General features: G+C 36.0%; 1 protein-coding gene across 3 annotated transcripts in view; it reads left to right on the forward strand.

The window, feature by feature from the left end:
• EDIL3 (EGF like repeats and discoidin domains 3) overlaps positions 1–20,997 on the forward strand; it is a 404,801-nt gene that overhangs the window by 258,914 nt on the left and 124,890 nt on the right. For all 3 annotated transcript variants that reach the window (XM_045074412.1, XM_004759122.3, XM_004759121.3), the window contains one exon: positions 3,416–3,597. In XM_045074412.1, the coding sequence (XP_044930347.1) occupies positions 3,416–3,597 (182 nt within the window). The remainder of the gene's footprint in view (positions 1–3,415; positions 3,598–20,997) is intronic.

A 20,997-nucleotide genomic window follows, 5' to 3' on the forward strand; every position in this document is an offset into this window, starting at 1 on the left:
TACTAACATGCATCACATGTCCTTTAAACCCTTTCTATGTGCAAACCACTATGGACACCTAAGGATGTAACAGTGTGTACGACTCAGAGCCTATTCCAGAGAAGCTAAAGATCTAGGATCACCTCCATAGTCTGCTCTAACATGCGAGTGGTTGTACAGAACCAAGCTCATTCTTTTTTAACAATTTATAGTTACAGAGGAAGAGCACTTTTTACCTCATAGCTGTTGAATTAAGGTGTCATCGTAACCCCAATTTTTATTTTATTTTTTTTCAATTTTTTATTTAAAACCTAGTGTGTTAACATACAGTGCACTGTTGGTTTCAGGAGTAGAATTCACTGGTTCATCACTTACATACAACACCCAGAGCTCTTCGGAACAAGTGCCATCCTGAATGCTCATCACCCACTTAGCCCATTCCCCACCCAACTCCCTCTATCAACCCTTAGTTTGTTCTCTATTGTTAAGAGCCTCTTATGGTTTGCTTCCCTTCTCTCTTTTTTCCTTCCCCGATGTTCATCTCTTTGTTTCTTAAATTCCACACATGAGTGAAATCATATGGTACTTGTCTTTCTCTGACTTAGTTCGCTTCACATAATATACTCTAGTTCCATCCACGTCATTGCAAATATAACCCCAACATTTAAAACAAGAAAAACTGAGGGCCACTAGCTGGTAAGGAAGTAAACCGATACTTCAAAGATGCATGCTTCGTTCAAGAACTCCACACATAGTCATGTTGCCTTTCGTGGGCTTTACTCATTGGCAGGATACAGTATGTAAGTGAGTTGTAAAAATTTATTTTTTAAAAAATGTAGGACCGAAGGCTGAGAAAAGAAATACTGATAAATTTGACATCATAGCAATAAGGTCGCTCATGTAAAAATAGCTTGTAAGCTGCGAAGCCCTATAAAAATATAACGTCACTTTATATTTTTTGGATTATGTTTCATTTCAGTGAATGCGTAATGCAGGCATAATAAAGATTGGGAGTCTTATGGCAGAGTAAAAAAGATATATGTATGTGTATATACACACAAATACGTGTTTTAATTGTTCATTGGTATTTGACTTACCTGATAGTGCAGCAGTTCCTGGCCACTGTGTTTGCTGACATGTTAGTTAAAAGTAGAGATTGGTAGGTGGAGTACCAATGAAGTAGACTTACTGAATAGTGTGGCTTGAGGTCTAATCTCTCTTGCTTAAAATGGTTACAGATTTGGAAAGAATGTCCAGTTCAGCATAAGGTCTTTGGAAGTATGCACCTAAGTGGTATAAAGTTCTTTCTAAAGCTATCATGTAGTTTAATTAATACATTAAACTAAATTAAGTCAAATTAAACCTGGATCTCTCTCTCTGCTGTTCTACTGACTGGCCTGCAGTAAATGATCTTTTTGCCTGCTGCATTTTCCCCATCCAAACATTGCACAAATCAGGGACAAGGATGCTTGAGACTCCTTTAAAGGCAATATTCTTAAAAAGCTAGCCTCCTGTGGTTGTCTAAAATCAAAGTATCATCATGAAAGTCTCCTACTGCTTTTATGAAGTCTGTAAAGATCTTAAAGTTTAAAATGGAAAGCAAAAGAAGAATCCAAAGGCTCAACATCTAAGTTTTGGTGGTTAATTTTTCTGAAACATGAAAATCAGATTATTATCTATCCTAGTACTGCAATTCTAATTCTAAACAGTGAACTAATAAGTAAATCCAATTCTAAAAATGAATGGCTTCTTAATTTAATGACTTCAAAGTGATATAGTACATTGACCTAAAGGTAAATGATATATCAGTTATTAGTTACAAAGATGGAATTTTTTCTTTATTGATGCCATCTTTACTAATAAAGTCTGATAAAGATGATTACTTATCCACACATTTCCATCTGTTTTATAAAAAGTGTTTCAAGATTTTAAAGCCTTGGAGAAATATTAGTAGGTAATGTGTTTAGAGCTACTTATTCTCTGAGCATGGGATAGAAAAGAGAAGCATGTTTACGGTTAATGATAGAATGTTTACCAAGGAGAAACATCTTTGTAAGTTCTCAAAGTATTATAATACAAGTGAAAAATTCTTTCTTTCGTATTTCTATCCTCAATCTAAGTGTAAACATTTAATTACTGACAAATGTTGGGCTTCAATATTAATTAAAGCCCAAAATATGCTTGGTGACCATCACTGATCAAGTTGACTTACATATATACTGACAATTCATAACGGCAGCTATGCTCCTTTCATATTTTTAGGAATTGTGATAAGTTAGTATAGCATATTTTATAATGAGATTATCATGTTATACAAATTGAATATGACAAAAAGCTGAGTATTGTATGTATAACTGAAATTAAGATAACTAGGTATTACTTTTCATTTTGTCATAACATTACTTATTCTGAATTTTCAAAATTGAATTTAATGTAGTTTGTGGTGAAATTTTATGAAAGAAGAAATTCAAAGATATATAAAAATATACTTACTTTTTAGATGCATTTGCCTTCATTTTTAATTTTAAAATCTGATAAAATTTGGTATCAGAGAACATATTAGAATTGTATTATGCCTTACTGTTAGAATTTAAAAATTTAATTAAGAAATTTTTCTTCAGTTTCCAAGTTGCAAATATAAAGAAATATTTTAAAAAGAGAATCAAAATGTAAGTGAAAATACCTATATGTATAGTTGTGAATTTTGAATTTAAAATATTAGAAATGTAAATATTTTAATATCTTGATTTACTTATTAGTGTACATAAGTTATGTACAATGTCAGGGAGTTTACCTGCTTACTTTATAAATATATTTTGTCTACACATTTTCTATTACTTATAAGATGTTCTAAGTTATTATTATCAAATGTTATTATCAAATGTTGACAGATTTGCACTTTGCTCTTTTTGTTGGAAGCATACATAATGTTTATAAAAATTTAAGTCAAAAAAATTATAGTAAAGAGAAATGCTAAGTCAATATAAAAATGATTTTGACATGAAACTCAGATGCAGGCCGATCAAGATCAAGGATATTTATTGGATCAAGGATATTTATTGAGGGTTTACAATTTAGGAGGTATGCTAATTTCTGAAAGCATAAAATATGAGATAGGCCCTTTAAGGCATTATACTTCCGTTAATGTGCTCAGCAGCCAAGGGATGACAGTGAGTAATGTAGAATCGTAATGCAGATGGCGGTTATCTGTTGTGGTGCCACACTCAAAGCAAAGGAGGAAGAGTGTCATGAGGAGAAAGAATTATTTTCTTCATGTGGAGGTCAATGACAGGTCTGTAAAGTAGGTGTCACTTGCAAGGCATAATGGTACAAATTAAATTTATTTTAAAAATATCTCCTATCAAACCTAATAGCCACATTCTGAAAGTGAATTTTTTCTGATATATATTCACATCTTTTCCTAATTTGTTACCAGAGTGCTCGGGCCCATTGGGAATTGAAGGTGGAATCATATCAAATCAGCAAATCACAGCTTCCTCTACCCACCGAGCTCTCTTCGGACTCCAGAAGTGGTATCCCTACTATGCGCGTCTCAATAAGAAGGGGCTTATCAATGCATGGACAGCTGCAGAAAATGACCGATGGCCATGGATTCAGGTAACACATGGGATAGGACAAGGTGAATGCCAAGGAATGACCAGAATCATTTCAGAAAGAATACAAGTCAGAGCCCCAAGTGTGACTTCTCTCTTCATGGTCAGAGGGCAGGATGATTTAGTTGAGTCCAAATTGGGTATAAAATCTGAAACTGTGGGATATCTGTACATTGACTGAAAAGTGCATTAACAGGGTCAAAAATGTTGAAGTTCTTGGGCTGCAAATATGTCTGTTTTAAGGTACATATCAAAGAATGAGGTTTTTTACGTATGCCATGTGTTCATTAGTACTTAACATTTAACAGCAACTGCTGACCCTTGAAGAAAGTAAAAATTGCGTCTTTTCTTTCTCTGTCTCAGAATTGGTTTCACATGCGCAAAGCATGTAAAGTATACAATAGATTATGAGAATCCCTAAAATGCCATCAGTACCTTCTTTCAGTAGTTGAGAGTGTATCAGTTCATGCTGTTTCATTTATTACCATCAGCCAGCTTTTTTTTTAAACAGAAAAAAAAAACATGATATACCAAGATAGTAAGTGATTTCCCTAAAATGGGTTGGATGGTAGTAATACCAGAAACTTCTATTTAATCCAGTTAAACGCTTTTTGGTGCCTTCGCTGAAGTGAGATAGTAAACTACATATTATGGGGACAGAAAAGGTGATTAAACCATAATTTCTGTGAAAGATTATACCTCTGTTAGGGAGAGCACATTAGTAACATCTAACAAGACATTGATGTGTGCTGAAGAGAAGGAAAGCCCAGTGTGTGATGGGATTAGTGGAAGACATAATTATCATGTAAAAAACTTAAGGGAGAATAGTATTTTAGGTGGGCCTTGGAAAATGGCTTTCTATAGAGAAAAAAAGTCCATGGAACAGCACAATCAAAGGCACCAGGTGAGAATCTGAGGACCATCGTATGGAAATTCATGACTTGTGTATAGAGGAACGTGTTCTGATTAAGTGTGTGAGTTAAGTATGTATGAAGATTCATACATACTAAAATATTTGGGGCTTATTCCAGGGAACTGTTACAGAATTTTGATTTAAATAGTTGAGCTGTTTTTGTTTACAATATATTTTGAGTCAGGGGTAATTTTTAATGTGGAAATCCATGATTTGAAGTTATTAGGTGCAATGTACAGGGATTGCCTTACAGGACTTTAATAGAATGAGAAACTGATTTATGGCCAAGTAACATGACTTCCTTACCTTAGGAACTGGGCTAAGGTCTCCTTCAGATATTTCTTTTATTCAGGTTTCTTATGAATTTTTACATATCCTGCCTATATACATTTCTTTTATCTATATGGCTCCAGGTGGTTACCTGATACTGTTTTGTTTTATGCATTTAGTTTTGCATGCATTTGCAGAAATTGCTTCTTAAATTACGCTTGATTTTTCGAATCTATGCCATTGTGCACAAAGAGAATTCCAGAGAGTGGACATGATATATCTACACAGTTCCAATCCCAGAGTAATGAAGATAAAATTAAGGTTTTAAATAGCTGCAGAACAACAAAAAAATGGGTATCTTTTATTGTTAAAAATCACAGCAGAGACCATTTTTTTAAATCACCATAGTGGACTGTTGTGATTTGTGGGGTGGCAATCATGATAAAACTCTGGAAATTAAGATTCGTAGCAGAAGTTGCAGAACGGCTTGAGACGATGTCGCAAGCTTGCGTCGGGGTTTCTGTTTGGCAAATTATGTTTGCAAGATTTAGTCATAGCCATGTTTCAATACACCATAAATAACATACTTTTGCGTAATTTTCTCTAAGAAACACCTTATTAATGTTTCATGTCCTGACTTTTCTCTTACTTTGTCCCAGTTTATTGCCTCCTTAACTTGCACATCATTCTGCCTTTCAAAGTACAAATTAACTTTAAGTTCCCTTTATCCCAATAGTTATAGGTAAAAATAGTCTCAGTGGAACAGGACATTGGTTGACTCTTAGAGAAATTTAGGTTAAATATAACTTTGTAAACTTAAGTAGAATAATTTATTTTTTAAGTAGAATAATTTAATACCTCTTTTATTTTTAAGAGATCTATCATTATTTTTTATTGCTATTATTTTGCTTTTAGTCTGAAGATGATAATGAACTCTCAGAGAAAAGCAATATAAGTAAATAAAAAGGCTTTTATATTAAATGAAAAAGTCTTGTGTAAAATGGAGGGAGAACTGAAAACTCTCAATTGTCATTTTAATAAGTATTCTGAGATTATGTTCAAGTTATTATATTATATTACTGTATTCTTTCATAACATCTTATTTTCCAAGTTACTTGTTTAAAAGAAAAAAATGTATCCTTTTCTTAAAGGAAAATCATATCTAAGAGGCTCTAGGAAGTCTACTCATGTACCCAATTTTCTGTCTGAGCATTATTAATTTCCCTTGTCACTTAATTCTTTTGTTTATATTCAGTACTTCAAATGAAACATTTGAGTGCTTTGCTTAAACTCACTTATAATGAGCACAGTATTCCCCTAATCTTTCAGGTGTACGACACACATACACTAATTAGTATTCAATTCTATTTTCTTCCTTGTCTAGGTGAAATAAAAATTGAAATTGCCATTTTAAATTTACACACTCAGCAGGCAATTATTGAAAGCACCACAATGTTTATCATTGGTTTTGGATTTAAAGGGTTAGTGCAATAAATACAGTTAAACAAAACCCTTTTTTCCCCATTTTCAAGTTTTTCTGACCTTGTATTCCTTACCTACTTTTTTTTCCCAACTAACAAAGAGCCACCACATTGAACATTGACTAGTTCATTATCATCTTGGAATGTCAGTTTCTCTTTCTGACTGATGTATTAGAAATAACCACTTTGTGTAATTATGGGAATATGTCTTGGATTATCTTATATGAAAATGTATAACCGTATTTAATTCTTCTGTGTACTTTGCTAACTGACTAAGTTCTGAAGATGACTATTTGTTATTGATTTTTAAAGATAACTCTTTTATATTCATTATTTTTCTTTGATAGATACATACAGTAAAATATTATTTTTTTAAATTTCTGAATTGATTTGTCTTATGCGTATACATACTTTCTAGAATGCATATATAATACATTTGCAGCCAGTCATTTATTCATCCATTCAACAAACATTTACTGAATGACTATCTCCTCTGCGGGCTCTACTGTGCTCAGCACAAGAAGAAAGGCAGCACTTTCCTCAAGATGTTCTGAATCTAGGGACATCTGCGTGGGCAGTTGGTTAAGCGGCCCACTCTGGATTTCAGCTTAGGTCATGATCATAGGGTCCTGGGGTTGAACCCCATGTGGAGTCCCATGTCAGACTCTGTACTTAGCGAGGAATCTACTTGAAGATTCTCTCTCCCTCTCCCGCTCTGCTTCTCCCCCTGCTCGCTCGCTCTCTCTCGCTCGCTCAAATAAATAAATAAATAAATCTTAAAAAAAAAAGATGTTCTGAATCTAGAATATAGTAACGTAAACATGGTAAATATAATAATATATTATATAAAACCGGGTCTTATGTCATCTGCTAAACCTTTCATTCGAACCGTAATATTTGATTATATTTGAACAGCTTATTCTAACAAAACTTTTGTTAAATGGAGAAACTACTTTAGCATAATATTTATAGAACATGAGGAGAGGAATTGGCATGACACTAGGAATCACATAGCTGTATTATTACATGCTGATCTGTTTGATGGGTATACCAAAGCAAAGCCATAACTTTCCTTTGAAAGTTAATTTACCAGTAGTAGTGTCAGTACAAGTATTCTATCGCTGAGAAAAATAGGCTTTGATCTTTCCCTTCTAAATAATTCACTAGTCTTTCAAAATACGTGAAGATGATCTTAATATGATCTTTTCTATATGCCACGAAAGTTTGTGTGTGGGGAGAGAGCATTACTTCTCAAACTTTAATGGGCCCAGGAATCTTTTGGGTCACGGTAAAAATAGAAACTTCTGCATTGCCTCTCAGACCTACTGCAGGTCATTGTCCGACTACACTGAAAAAAAAAAAAAAAAAACCAAAAAACATGTCTCAGCAGCTCATAAGGCCTACATTGGAACTGCCCCAGATACATGAAGAAATAAATAAATAAAATTAAAATAACACTTTTGCTTGCTGATCTGGGCACTTTGGTGTTGGAACTACAAGTAGTGATAACTGCATGACGTAGAAAGAGAGAAACGAATGGTGAAGAAATACGAGAAAGGATAATGAGAACTGTGTGACCCACAAAAGTTCTCTAAACTGGTTGGAGGCAGAACCATGTTCGATATCCTAGGCAGAAGCACCCAACTTTAGCAGCAATTCATAACAAGCATTATTCACTAGTCATAAAATCTTTAAGAATTTTCAGCAACTACTATTCTTAAGTGGCTTATAGATTCTTTGTTGTTGGGAAATGTAAAATATCCCAAACCAAGACCACCTGACTTCTGTATTTCAAACAAAATAACAGTTACGGCAGAATACATGGGCCCAAATGAGAATTATGTGAGTGCAAGCTGAGTTACGGATTCATATTTCTGGAGTACACGTTTCATACATTATTGTTTTGTTTTGTTTTTAATCTTTGTAATGGTAGGATTGAAAATGCTGCAAAAGGGGCGCCTGGGTGGCTCAGTGAGTTAAGCTTCTGCCTTCTGCTCAGGTCATGATCCCTGGGTCCTGGGATGATCTAGCCAAGCATGGAGCATCGGGCTCTCTGCTCGGTGGGGAGCCTGCTTCCTCCCTTTCTCTCTGCCTGCCTCTCTGCCTACTTGTGATCACTCTCTTTGTCAAATAAATAAAATCTAAAAAAAGAAAGAAAGAAAGAAAAAGAGAAAGAAAGAAAATGCTGCAAAAAACAGAGTAATCATCTATGTCATTTCAGAAGCCTGTATGTAAGGCATGTGAAACTCTTTTGGTACTTACAGACTGCTAGAGCTCCTGGAGATACAGAAACCATCTTTAAAAACATAGACGTTAAGAAGAAGAATTTTCTTTCAGTTTCAGGTTGTTTTCTAGTTACAGAACCTAAATTACATAGAATCTAATCCGTCTTTACTACTTCTTCATTCAAGTAGAAAATGTTTCAGCCTGTCTTTTTCCTTAAAAAAGCTACTTTCTCAGATATAGTGCCATCCATACTAAACACCTCTCTAAGGCAAATGACATCTCAACATAAATGTGCTGGTGCTTCTAGCGATCTCCTTTTAGAAACAGTAATCCTAAATGGAGAATTGCAATTTTTCTTTGTTTATTAGAAGTAACCTTGCATACATAGTTGTGTGTGTTTTTAAAAATGTTAGTTTTTTATTTTTAAAAACAGAAAAGTAGGGGCGCCTGGGTGGCTCAGTGGTTTAAGCTTCTGCCTTTGGCTCAGGTCATGATCCCAGGGTGCTGGGATCGAGCCCTGCATTGGGCTCTCTGCTCAGCGGGGAGCCTGCTTCCTCCTCTCTCTCTGCCTGCCTCTCTGCCTGCTTGTGATCTCTCTGTCCAATAAATAAATAAAAATTAAAAAAAATTAAAAAAAACTCTAAAAAACAAAACAAAACAAAAACAAACAACAACAACAACAAAAAAGAAAAGCACTTTTTTAGCCTTAAGAAAAAAATGGTTGGATATATCCGTACTGAAAAATAATACATTTGGTCTCTTTATTTGGTCATTTATGGCATTTATACTAACACTAATACATACTACTTTCTGACGAGCTTTAAGGGATGCGTGCTGGATCTTAATTCCAGATTCTGTGAGCTATGGAATATATGATTAACAATATAGCAGTTGTTCTCTCATTTGAACGAAGTTGTATCTAGAATCCCTTCTCTCTGCTCTGAGCTGCTTCCTCTCTTGACTACCAGCACCCAGGGCCTCACTGACCTGGATTTCTTGCTGCTCCCCAGCTTTGTCTGGCTGTCTTCTGCTGCTGTGCTCAGCACATACCCTTCTTACTTCATCTATTCCCACCTACCAGGCTTCTTGAGATTCACATCCTTCATTCCATTCCGTATAATGTGAGTCCTGGAATTCCTGCTTTTCATCTCCAGAGATACGAGTGACCACACTGGGGGGACCCAGGTGGCTCAGTCAGTTAAGCAGCTGACTCTTGGCTTTGGCTCAGGTCATGCTCTCAGGGCCGTGAGATGGAGCCCTGTGTCAGCTCCATACTCAGTGGGGAGTCTGCTTGAGATTCTCTTTCTCTCTCCCAGTGCCCTTCTCCACGCCCCATGCATGCTCTCTCTCTCTCTCCTCCCAGTATAAATAAGTAAATCTTTAAAAAGAAGAAGAAGAAGAAGACGAAGGAGGAGGAGGAGGAGGAGGAACCGCACTATCCTTTTTCCCCACTCTGTCAGTTACGTATGTTAGTCACCAGCAGCGAACATTCTCTCTGGTCATTCTTTACCTTTCTCTCTCCTCCTATCCTGTAAGCCACTTGAGAGTATGAATTACACCTGATTTACGTCTATTTCCATAGCACCTTGAAGAAAAAGCAAAAACAGATAGATGCAAATATTTGATCGATAGAATAGAGAATGCTGAGCAAAGTAAGTGGAAGAGAGCTCGTGTCTGCTTTTGCACGGTGATTCTACTGCATTGAGTGGTGCTCAGGGCGCCCCAACAACTCAGTTCACTGTCTGTGTTCAGATGTCATAAACCATATTTAAACTGTGCCATCTTAGCACAATCCCTTTGGGACCATATGTGGTATGTCCAGCCACATTGTAGGAAATGCTTCACCCATCTGGGCAGCACAGGAATCCGAATTTCTGCAAATCCTGATGGCCCATAACTTTCTCTGTAATCACTGCAAAGCACCTTCATAAGCAACATTAGATAGACATGGGTAATATTTGTAAGGGGCTCTCTAGGAAGCCTGGTAATTAAGCCTTGACTAGCAAGCACCAAAATTTTTATCTTCTTCTAGCCCACTTACATGCTTCCTGAAATGCTAAAAAGTAAATGTTTGTTTTATCTTCTTGCACATTTTTATAAGTTTGTTATTAGAGTCACGCAAGAATTTGAAACTTTATACAACGCTGATGCTAAAATAACCATTATCTTCTCTTTCTAAGATTAATTTGCCCTGGTAAAACAAGCTTTTAAAATACTAGTGTCTCTGTAGCTTACATAATTTGTAATTTTTACCCTTACAGAAAGTCAAAGACATATAAACTATATCTTATTACTATTATTCATAAAATATAGACTGTAAAGAGTTACAATTAACACAATCTTTAGCAGCTGTTAAACTCTGAGTAGATAATTCAGTGAACTTACCGTGTATGTTTGATTGTATTTGCTACACATTTTGGCCATAGGGAAAACATTTTCAGCTTAACTTTTATATTTACAAAGGTTAAGATTTTAAGTGCCTTGTAGTTCATTCAGTTCCCATTAGCTTGTGACTGTTACCAGAGTAATTTTTTAGTTTATGATACTGTTAAGAGTGAACTAGAAATAATCTGAATTAATTGAAAATAGTGACTTGCTATTGTCATGAAAAAAATAGAACAGTCAACATTTCAAATCTCTGGTTTTACAAAGTACCTTGATCATATTCATGGAAAACTTAGGCCAGTTCCCTCTTCATATCTCTCCATGTGACCATCGAGTCAGCCTCTGGGCTGTCTCTTCCAGTTTCTGGCATTTGGGACCAAAGGAGGGTACCTGACTTCCAGTCACCTTTCAGAGTTTCTTTTTGTAACTTCTCTTACATTGCTTGATGCAGTCCTCATAATCCTGTGATTGTGAATACAGCTTCACTGAAGGTGTTAAACCCGATCATGGGAACTGCCGATGGGAAATGCGGTTTACGAATTAGAGTTAGCCACTGCATCTAATGCAACAATTCTCCCTCATAGGGCCAGGGCAGAGGGCATCTGCTGGCGGTCTGTCCTGAGTCCCTAGAGGTGAGAAATGCAGAGAAGCAGGAGGAAAAGTGAGAGTCTGAGCTGAAGGTTTGATTGTCTTTTCATGTTTATCTTCTGTGAACCAGTAGGATTTCTGTTTGGATTAGGCTGAAGGAATCCCTTATTTCCACCATAGACACTGAACAAATTTGTTCTGCCCCAACACCTTACTGAAAACCCCCTTGTTTTGAAAATGTGACCAAATACAGAGCCACGTAGCCAGATTCTGAAAGCTTTATTTTCTTGAGACAGTGGTTAATTTGAAAGCATTTTGGTTTGGGGGAGTTTGTTGTTGTTTAAAACTCACTGAATGTGGTTAGGCTTAAGTTCAGAAAAAAGTTACTATATTCGCCTATAGTTAGGTTACAAGGGAGTCTCAATACCAATAGTATTATATATATTAGCTTTAAAATAATCTTAACAGCTAGCACTGTATACTCTTACAATTGCTTTACATACACTGACTACCTATTTGCAGGTCATTGGTATTGTTCTTCTCCCCATAATTCAGATAGGGAAATCTAGGCACAGAAAAGGAAGGTGTCCAAATTCACTAAAATAGTAAGTTGCATGCTTGGGATTTACACACAGGAAGCTTGTGTGAGAGGCCAGTGTCAAACTCCCCATAACTGTACAATACTTTCTTTGACAGTTCTTCAAAGTTCTCTCTTCCTTTTTTTTTTTTTTTTGAGGATGAGTTGGGCAGTCATAGTGGGCAAGAGGAAGCCCAGCATTTTGTTAAGGCTTTATTAAGTGCCTGTTGTATCCAATAAAATTTATATTTGCCCATAAGCAAGCAATCCACCTCTAGCTAGGACAGCAGTTCTCAAAATTAAACTACATAAAAAGTATCTGGAGAGCTGTTTAAATATGGTCCTCATCCTTAGAGTTTCTGAGTTTGTGGGTCAGAGTTGGGACCTAGGGCACCTCACAATGAACAGAGAGGCCTCGTGAATTTTGATATTGGTGATTTTGAGGGAAAAAAGCAGTAATCACTACACTAATGGAGCTCACACTAGTCTTCATGTGAGAGACATACTTCCCATTGGATGTGCCCCTTTCACTATTAGAAACAAATAAATTAAGATATCGGAGAACAGTATATTGCTCTTAAAAATGAGACATTGGTGTGAAACATTTTAAAGTAATGGATGGCATGGAAACATCAGAAATCCAAGATGTTATTACCTAAATTGCTATGGTGATATTTTATTACTAATCTGCCTATATCCATGTCTGCCATAAGTAGAATCCCCATTCTTCTATGAACTAGATATAGTAAAGCATAATTGTTTTTATAGGATTTTTATCTGTAACTTGAGGTCTTCAATAATTAAGTCATAATTAAATAGTAAAAAGATTATTAAAAAAAAAATTCACATCTCTGTAAGACCAGGCTTTAAATGTTTTCTTGTTAAATCCTCAGCTGGTCTTAGGAGCCTTTAAGGAAGAAATACTTATTCTCTATGCAACCAGAATATAATGAAAACATCAAAAAGATATTTCATTTTAATTATTAAAAGTGAATTTAGTGTATTCACCATTTTTGAGGAGAATGTTAAGGAAGTTCTTCCAGAGGGAGAGAGAAGAGAATGAACAAAGTCTCAAGGGAAATGGAGGGACTGGTCTTTACTGAAGAGATGGGCACAGGTAGGGGACGAGGAGGATAAAGGTCTGCAAAGGTAAGGAGACACCAGAATGTGCAAATATATTGGTGCCCAGTGAGGTGACACTTGATGGCTATTGAAGGGTTTTCAGCAGGGTGTTGACCATGTCAGAACTCGAGTGGGATGTATTATGAGAACCCAACACAATGCCGAGTGTTTAGGAGGAAGTTAGCAAAATTTCATCAAATAAACATCATGCTTAATGCAGAGACAAGCCTCGAAGCAGGCATTCCAGTTAGGAGGCTTTTATAGCTAACTGCCCAAGGAGAACCTGAATTACAGTAGCAGCTGTTGAAATAAAAATAAAAGATTAAATTGTAAGAGGGCTTGAGGGTGCGGCACTGATGATCAAATTGTGTGTTAGGGGAGAGGAGGAAGGAAGAAGAAATTGAGAAAAATTAAACTCCAGGGTTTTGAGCTTAAGTGTGATTTTAGTACCATTAATAGAAATATAGAAATCAGGAAGAGGAGATGGTGTGGCTGGAAAATGATGACTATATTTTGAGTTTTAGTTTGATTTACTTAGAGAAAATCCTAACAGTGTCAAGCCTAAAGTTGGAAAAGGGATAGTTTGCTGCTCTGTACAGTTCTTGGAAGTAGATTATGTGGGCACCACTGCCATGAGATACTTTCTTATCCTCTATTGGCCATTGTGGGTCACATGGCCACACCCAGTGGAATGGAAAATAAGGTGATGTCCACGTAGAGTGGAAATAGATATTTGAGGGATGCCTGGGTGGCTCAGTCAGTAAATGTCTGCCTTCGGCTCAGGGTCCTGGGATCAAACCCCACTTCAGGCTCCCCATTCAGTGGCAAGTCCGCTGTCCTTCTCCCTCTCCCTCTGTGATGTCTCTCGTTTCACTCTCTCTCAAATAAATAAATAAAAATCTTAAAAACAAAATATTTGAGGGGACAGATAGGAACCCTAAAATGAAATATCTTCCCTAAATGAAAGCTTTTTCTTCTAATTCCATTCCCATCAAAAATGTTTATAAGACAACAGTTTACCTGGGAGCACCATTGTGTAGGACCCTTGGGAAGAAAACAGCTGACCTTTGAGCTTCTGAATAACTGTAGCCATTCTACATGAATGCCTTCTTCAGGTCTTTTCCTTTCCATACCGTAGGCTGGTTCCAAATTTTCTCCATGTGTTTGTTTTTAATGTTGTTATTGCTGTGGCTGTGACTGTTTCCCCCAGAATTGATATAGTTAATTAAAACAGTAGCTATTTCAGCCTAACGTTGGTGTACTTAGTGTAGATTGTTTTATTGTGTTGTGATTTTTGGTTCTTTAAAAAATAATAAAGGTCTCCTTTTTTCTTGCATCTGTTATATATGTAATGCTTCAGTAACTTTGAAGTATTTTTCCTGGGTTCATAATACATGGGCTATATTTTCATTTCTCAGATTTAAAAAACTGGTCTCCTTAGTTTATTACTAAGGAGGTCTCCTTAGTTTATTACTATCATTAGTGCTGTTAAGAGATATAGTGCTGAATTTCAGAAGTGGATGTGAATTTTTATATCTTAGTTTTCCTAGCAGGAGCCCAACCTAAGCCAGTATTTTTACATAACAGCAGCTTTCAAGAAGCTCTTAAACTGAAATGTGATTATCATGCAGAACAAAAAAACAAATAAGACATTTTTATATTAACCAGTGGATCTTAACTTTCCTTTTCTTAGGAGCATTAACCCAGATTTGGAAAGATGTACATAAATGCTGAAAGAAGAGTTCATTATCTGATATTTTTTTCAGAATGTTTTGGTTAGTTTCAGATCTGTTGGCAACAAACTAGTATTTGTTGAGCAGCTACTATTTGCAGACAGCCATTGGGACAACAGACAAATTTTTGTGCTCATGTGGAGCTTATCTAAGTAGATAAAACTTTTTAAATTATCTTATGTGGAATGTTCTACTTCATTGTATGGTTATTTGAGAGGGAAGAAGCTATTTGATTTAATTCAATGAACAATTGAATTCTTTACTAGGTGCTTTGGGAAGAGTGGGAAATTTACCATGTGAGTTCTAGCCACATGGGATTTTTTTGAAGCTTCTTCTTCCCCAAGCTTAGAAAAAACATCTTTGAAAGTGACCTCCAACTTCATTTAAATTAATAAATTCATTCACTTAATATATTCACTGAATATTTTCCATGTGCCAGTTACTGTTCTAGGTCTGCCTTAAGGCAGCCTTTTTAAACTCCACCCCTCCCCGCAGACTAAATGTGGTTCTCCTAATACATGGTCCTATAGCATTTTGTTCTTTTCTTCTCTAGCACTTGCCACAGCTTATACTTAAAGACTGTAGCAGAGATTATTTTATGAGGTAAGCTGCTTGAGGGTAGGGACACAATCTGTCATCTCACTTGTATTCTCACCAATCTTTATGACTAAATCTTTAATGAATAAGAACAGAACTGTTGTCATAATCAATGTCCTAAATAAAATTTCCATTTTCCCTTTTTTAAACAAATTTTATTATTTAAGTATAGTTGACATATAGTGTCATATTAGTTTCAGGTGCACAACATAGTGATTGGACAATTCCACACTTTATACAATGTTCACTATGATTAAGTGTGTAGACACCATCTGTCACCATATGTCATTCTTATGATATTATTGACTATTTTCCTTGTACTCTTCATCTCCATGACTTATTTTATAACTGGAAGTTTGTACTTCTTAATTGCCTTCACCTATTTTTCCCATTCCACTACCCTCTCCCTTCTAGCACCACCAGTTTGTTTTCTGTATTTATGAGTCTGTTTCTGATTGTTTTCTTGTTCATTTGTTTTGTTTTTTAGATTCCACATATAAGTGAAATCGTATTGTATTTTTCTTTCTCTGATTGATTTAACCGACTTAACATAGAATACTCTCTAGGTCCATCCGTGTTGTCACAAATGGCAAGGGCTCATTCTTTTTTATGGCTGAGTAATATTCCATTCTGTATATGTTATATATATATATATATACCACATCTTATCTCTCCGTTCTTCTCTTAGTGGACACTTAGGTTGTGTAAGCAGTTATATTCTATGGTAAATAATATGGTATTCAAGATCAGTGGTTCTGGATTCAAGTAGCCACTGTCATTTTGAGTACACTTACTTATCCACTCTAGGATAGAAGTTCTTTATATATGAAGTGACAGCAAAAATAGAGTGGCCTCTTAGGATTGTTTTGAGGATTATATGATGGATGTTTACTTGCATGTTGGCTATATAGCAAGTAACTAATAAATGTACATTCACACATATTAAAAAATATCTGAGAGTTGTATCTAAGACTTTTAACTGTCTCCCTATATCTATTCTTGTTTCTGTAGCAAAAGGATTAGTAGCTAAGCAATTTTTACCTCAGATAGTTTTAGTCTGTAGGATTCTGTATATTCTGTATAAAAATGTGTTCTTTTAGGCTGTATTTCCCAACCTCCCATTCCACTATGGCCATATGACTCACAAGGGGCCAAAGGCATATAAAAAAAAGTGTCACACGGTGGTTTCTGGGAACATTCCTTAAGATAAAATACCCACCTGCCCTCTTCATCCCTTTCTCCATTTTGCTACTGAGAATTCAGATGCTGCCATCTTGGGCAATGATATCAAGGTTACATAAAGTGTCAACAAGCTGGAAGGTTCCTAGGGCCCTTATATATCAGCCCCTTCTGCCTAGTCATAACCTGGGTTTTTGTCACAGCTGAACCAAATCATACTTAATATGAGTCTGTCAATAGCGTGTTCAGTATTAGATCCAAGGCAGAATGTTTTAATGCCATTGTGATAATGTTTACGTATTACATGTATGTGCAAAGGGATTCATATAAAATGAGACTTACAGAGCAGATAAGTTTTCAGATTGCTGCAGTAGATGAAAGAGGCCTTTCAGGTGGACAGACATAGAAAAGAAGAATTACCTTTTTGTCTAGCCTCACCAGACCTCTCATTATCCCTAAGCATAGTGGGCACTCCACGTTTTGCGCTCCCTCTCCTTCTCTGAGTCTTTGAGGACCATTCAGTCCTGATCTGTGACCTTGGCAGGCCCCCTGACATTTCTGGGCCTTGGTTTCCTTTTTCCAGTAAGAACTGATATTCTCTCTTTATGTCCATGTCAAGGCATTTGTCCCTTAATCATTTATATCATTCTGTATTGTTTTGTAGTTAGTTATCTGTGTGTCTTACTCTTTCAATTACATGTGGCAGGTGCAAAAATCTTTTCTGTTTTTACATTTCCCACTGTATCATCACTATGTTTACAGACATGCAAGAAATAATGAATGAATTAAATGCATTTAATGATTATATAGGGATATAAAGGCATATGTGGTAATAAACAGAAATATAGCTGGGAAACTGAGTTGTACTATCTCATAGAAATCTGTGCAGGCCGCAGTAGAAAACATACATACTTTGGGTAGGAGGGAAAAGCCACTAAAGTTTTAAAAACAATGAAGTGATTTAACAAAGGAAAAAAAACCTATAGTTCAAGCAACCTAAAAAAAAAAAATAGTATTATTTAGTTTGCCTAAATTTGCCTTTACAAATGATACAATCAATACCTTTTTAGAAGATTTCCTAATTACCATGATATGCTCAGCAAAACTATTATTTTAAAATAATCAAATACATTCTATTTTCTTCCTCATAAATTTCAAGTAATTTAATGTTTTGCCATATAGAATTGTCTGGTAGTATTGAAACTGTATTTCTTTGAAAACATGTTAAAGTGTTGTTTTTCCATGTTATTAAGAAGTTGCTGTTGGACCAGAGTGCTATATGGGGAGTAGAATTTTTCTGTGGTTGGTTTTATTCTTTGTGTATTCTTCTCCTTACTTCTAAGGGAGCAGAGACGAGCAAAAGTCCCCCATCATCTTTCCCTGTGGCCCAAACAGAAGACCAGAATTGTCCAACTAATTTCTTAAGGTCAATATAAAGAACAAATGAAATAGTGTATCATAAAAGAAATTTGAAAAGTAAAATTAAAGAAATAGAGTCTAGTGTGCCTAATCTGTGTGAATTAAAGAATCACTTTGTTCTTTTTATTATTTTTCCACATTTGGAAATGAAAGTTCCGTTTCTTCTCTGGACAAAATGGTAAGAATAGGGAACAATTATTAAATGCTTAAAGATGATAGATAGGTAAGGGTAGCATCATCTTTTATACTGAGACAACCCTGGGGCGCCTTGGTGGCTTTGTCAGTTAAGCAACTGGCTTTGGCTCAGATCATGAACCCCGGGGTCCTGGGATAGAGCCCTGCATCCAGCTGCTTGCTCAGTGGGGAGCCTGCTTCTATCTCTCTCTGCCCTGCCCCTCCCTCTGCTTGTCCACATGCTCTCTCTCTCTGTCAAATAAATAAATGAAATCTTAGATAAAGTACTCAGACAACACTGTGAATTAGATAACACCTCATTACCATTGTATAGATAAAGAAGTTCTGGTTTCCAGAGGTTAAAAAAATTGCCCCAGGCCATGTTAGGAAGTATATTAGGGTACACCTGGCTTATCAGCCTGGCTTTTCAAAAACAAGCATCTTGCTATTAAGTGCCATGATCTACTTCTACCCAAAAGAAACAGAAATTATGTTGTTCCCGCCAGTGTCTTCCGATGGAGACAGGCAATTTGGGGACTTAAGCACTCCTTTCTGCTAATCAGCACCCAAGAAGGAGGGGCCTGCACATCCTCCAGATGTGTGGAACAGGACTCCCAGTTCCCAGGCTTTACTTTCTTCATTTCTCATTTTCCATTTTTTTATAGAACCGCTGTTTTCCCTGATGCTAAATACTGATATGTCCCGATCTCAGCAAGTCCAGTCCCAGATGGTGGTTTGTTGTGAAAAGCTCTGACCTCAAATTTCAGGAATTATTTGCTCATGAAGCTATTCCAAATGTTACAACAGTTTAGGGCATGTCCCCATTCCATTTTATTATTAAAAAATAATTATATATTTAAGGGGAGGATCCATAACTATAGAAATACAGTGCAAATTAAAAATTAATCCTTACTATGGAAATTCATAAGCAGGCAGAAGAATGAAAAGATATTACTTGCTTCTTCTATGGTGACTTCACTTCAGACCGCAATGAATCTTTTGTATCTGGTGACATTTTAAGAGAGTGTGGAATATTGCTAGTGTGTGTCTGATTTTGGATATATTTTTAAAAACATTCTTTCAGCATGTCTGAAATTGAATAATCTGGTTAGTCCACTTTAGTAGCATGGCTAACACCTGCCTTTAGGTCTGGAGTAACAATTTCATCATAAGGAGAAATAACCAAGCACTGTTTGGTTTGTCTATTATACAAAATTTTTGAGTCATCGAGTTCTCAAAAAAAAAAAAAAAAAGAACCCATGAAATTAAAGTCCATTTTGTTATTGTTCAAGGCCTATGCTGATATATTCCAATATGGCAATACAATTTAACTTCTGAAATATAGTTATTTAGTTTTATTTTTGAAACACAGATGTAAGATTATACTTATTTAGACTAAAATAAAATAAAGCCAGAAAAACACAAAGAATATAGAAAGTTATTACTTGATAATCAGTACTACATCTGTGTCCCAGAGCTTTCCAGTCTTGCTTGTTAGCCCTCTTACTGCTTTTTTTGGTTAATTCATTCATATTGCGCAATGCTAGAAAAATAATATCCTAGAAAACTTGCCATCTTTTGTACTTGAGCATATGTTTGCTTTGTAGACTTTTTTCTTCAGTACATGAAAATGAAGACTGTCATGCCATTCTGCTTCCCACAAGTACTTTTAAGTTTTTATTATGTGATATTTGGTTTTGTCTTGATGTTTAATTGATCCCGTATCAGCTTTTAAAATTTAAGGACACTTGCTGCCCCTACCAATAGTATCTAACTCAATGGAAAAGTATAGAATGTTCCTATAGCAAAACTTGAAAATTCTTCTGTTAACGTTGTTGTTTGCATGCTGCAACTAATACAATGAATTAAGAAAAATCAGAAGGCACATTGGGCTAGTGCATTCTTGTCTGCCTACTAATCCTTCCCTGTCCTGGATACAGATACTGGCATCAAGGGACTCTCAGTTTTAGCTAAGACTATACGTAAAGTAACTGGATATCTGGTTTTTATTTTTGTTTATATCTATATTGTTGTTATATTGATCTACTCAGCATTTTCCCCAGTCCTATTCACTTTGAAGACCACTCACTGAGGTGTCTGAAGCAGAAGAGAGTATTCACATGGACTCTACATGGAAATTCCTCCATAGAATAGCTGTGCCACCTACAGGAATGTAGAAAGTGAAGTCTTAGCCTTAGGCTCCCCCGTCCCTCTCCCTTCATAGCACACTCACTTGGGCCCCTGTATTTAGGCATCAAGGATTTTTTTTTTTTTCTTTTGGGTAGCACCTCATGCTTCTTTAAATATAGAGATTAGCAAAGTTACCTTATTTTCATTATTTCTAATGTATTTTTATTGGCATTAACTTTCCTACTTAGGTCTTGACATCATTTTCTCTTTTTATTCCTCTGATTTCTTCTCCTACTTCTCCTACCTGTCCTTTGTAGTTTCTGTTTTTCTCCTCCCTTCCATCTTTTTTTTTTTTTTAAAGATTTTATTTATTTATTTGACAGACAGAGACCACAAGCAGGCAGAGGCAGGCAGAGAGAGAGGAGGAATCAGGCTCCCTGCCAAGCAGAGAGCCCGATGTGGGGCTTGATCCCAAGACCCTGGGATCATGACCCGAGCCGAAAGCAGAGGCTTTAACCCACTGAGCCACCCAGGTGGCCCCTCCCTTCCATCTTTTTACTGAATCTCTTCAGGTTAACTTCAGGGCTTTTTATAAACAGTGACTCCTTGA

This window comes from Mustela putorius, unplaced genomic scaffold (assembly GCF_011764305.1).
Source record: "Mustela putorius furo isolate JIRA1106 unplaced genomic scaffold, ASM1176430v1.1 tig00537350_pilon_pilon_pilon, whole genome shotgun sequence".
Classification (NCBI taxonomy): domain Eukaryota; kingdom Metazoa; phylum Chordata; class Mammalia; order Carnivora; family Mustelidae; genus Mustela; species Mustela putorius.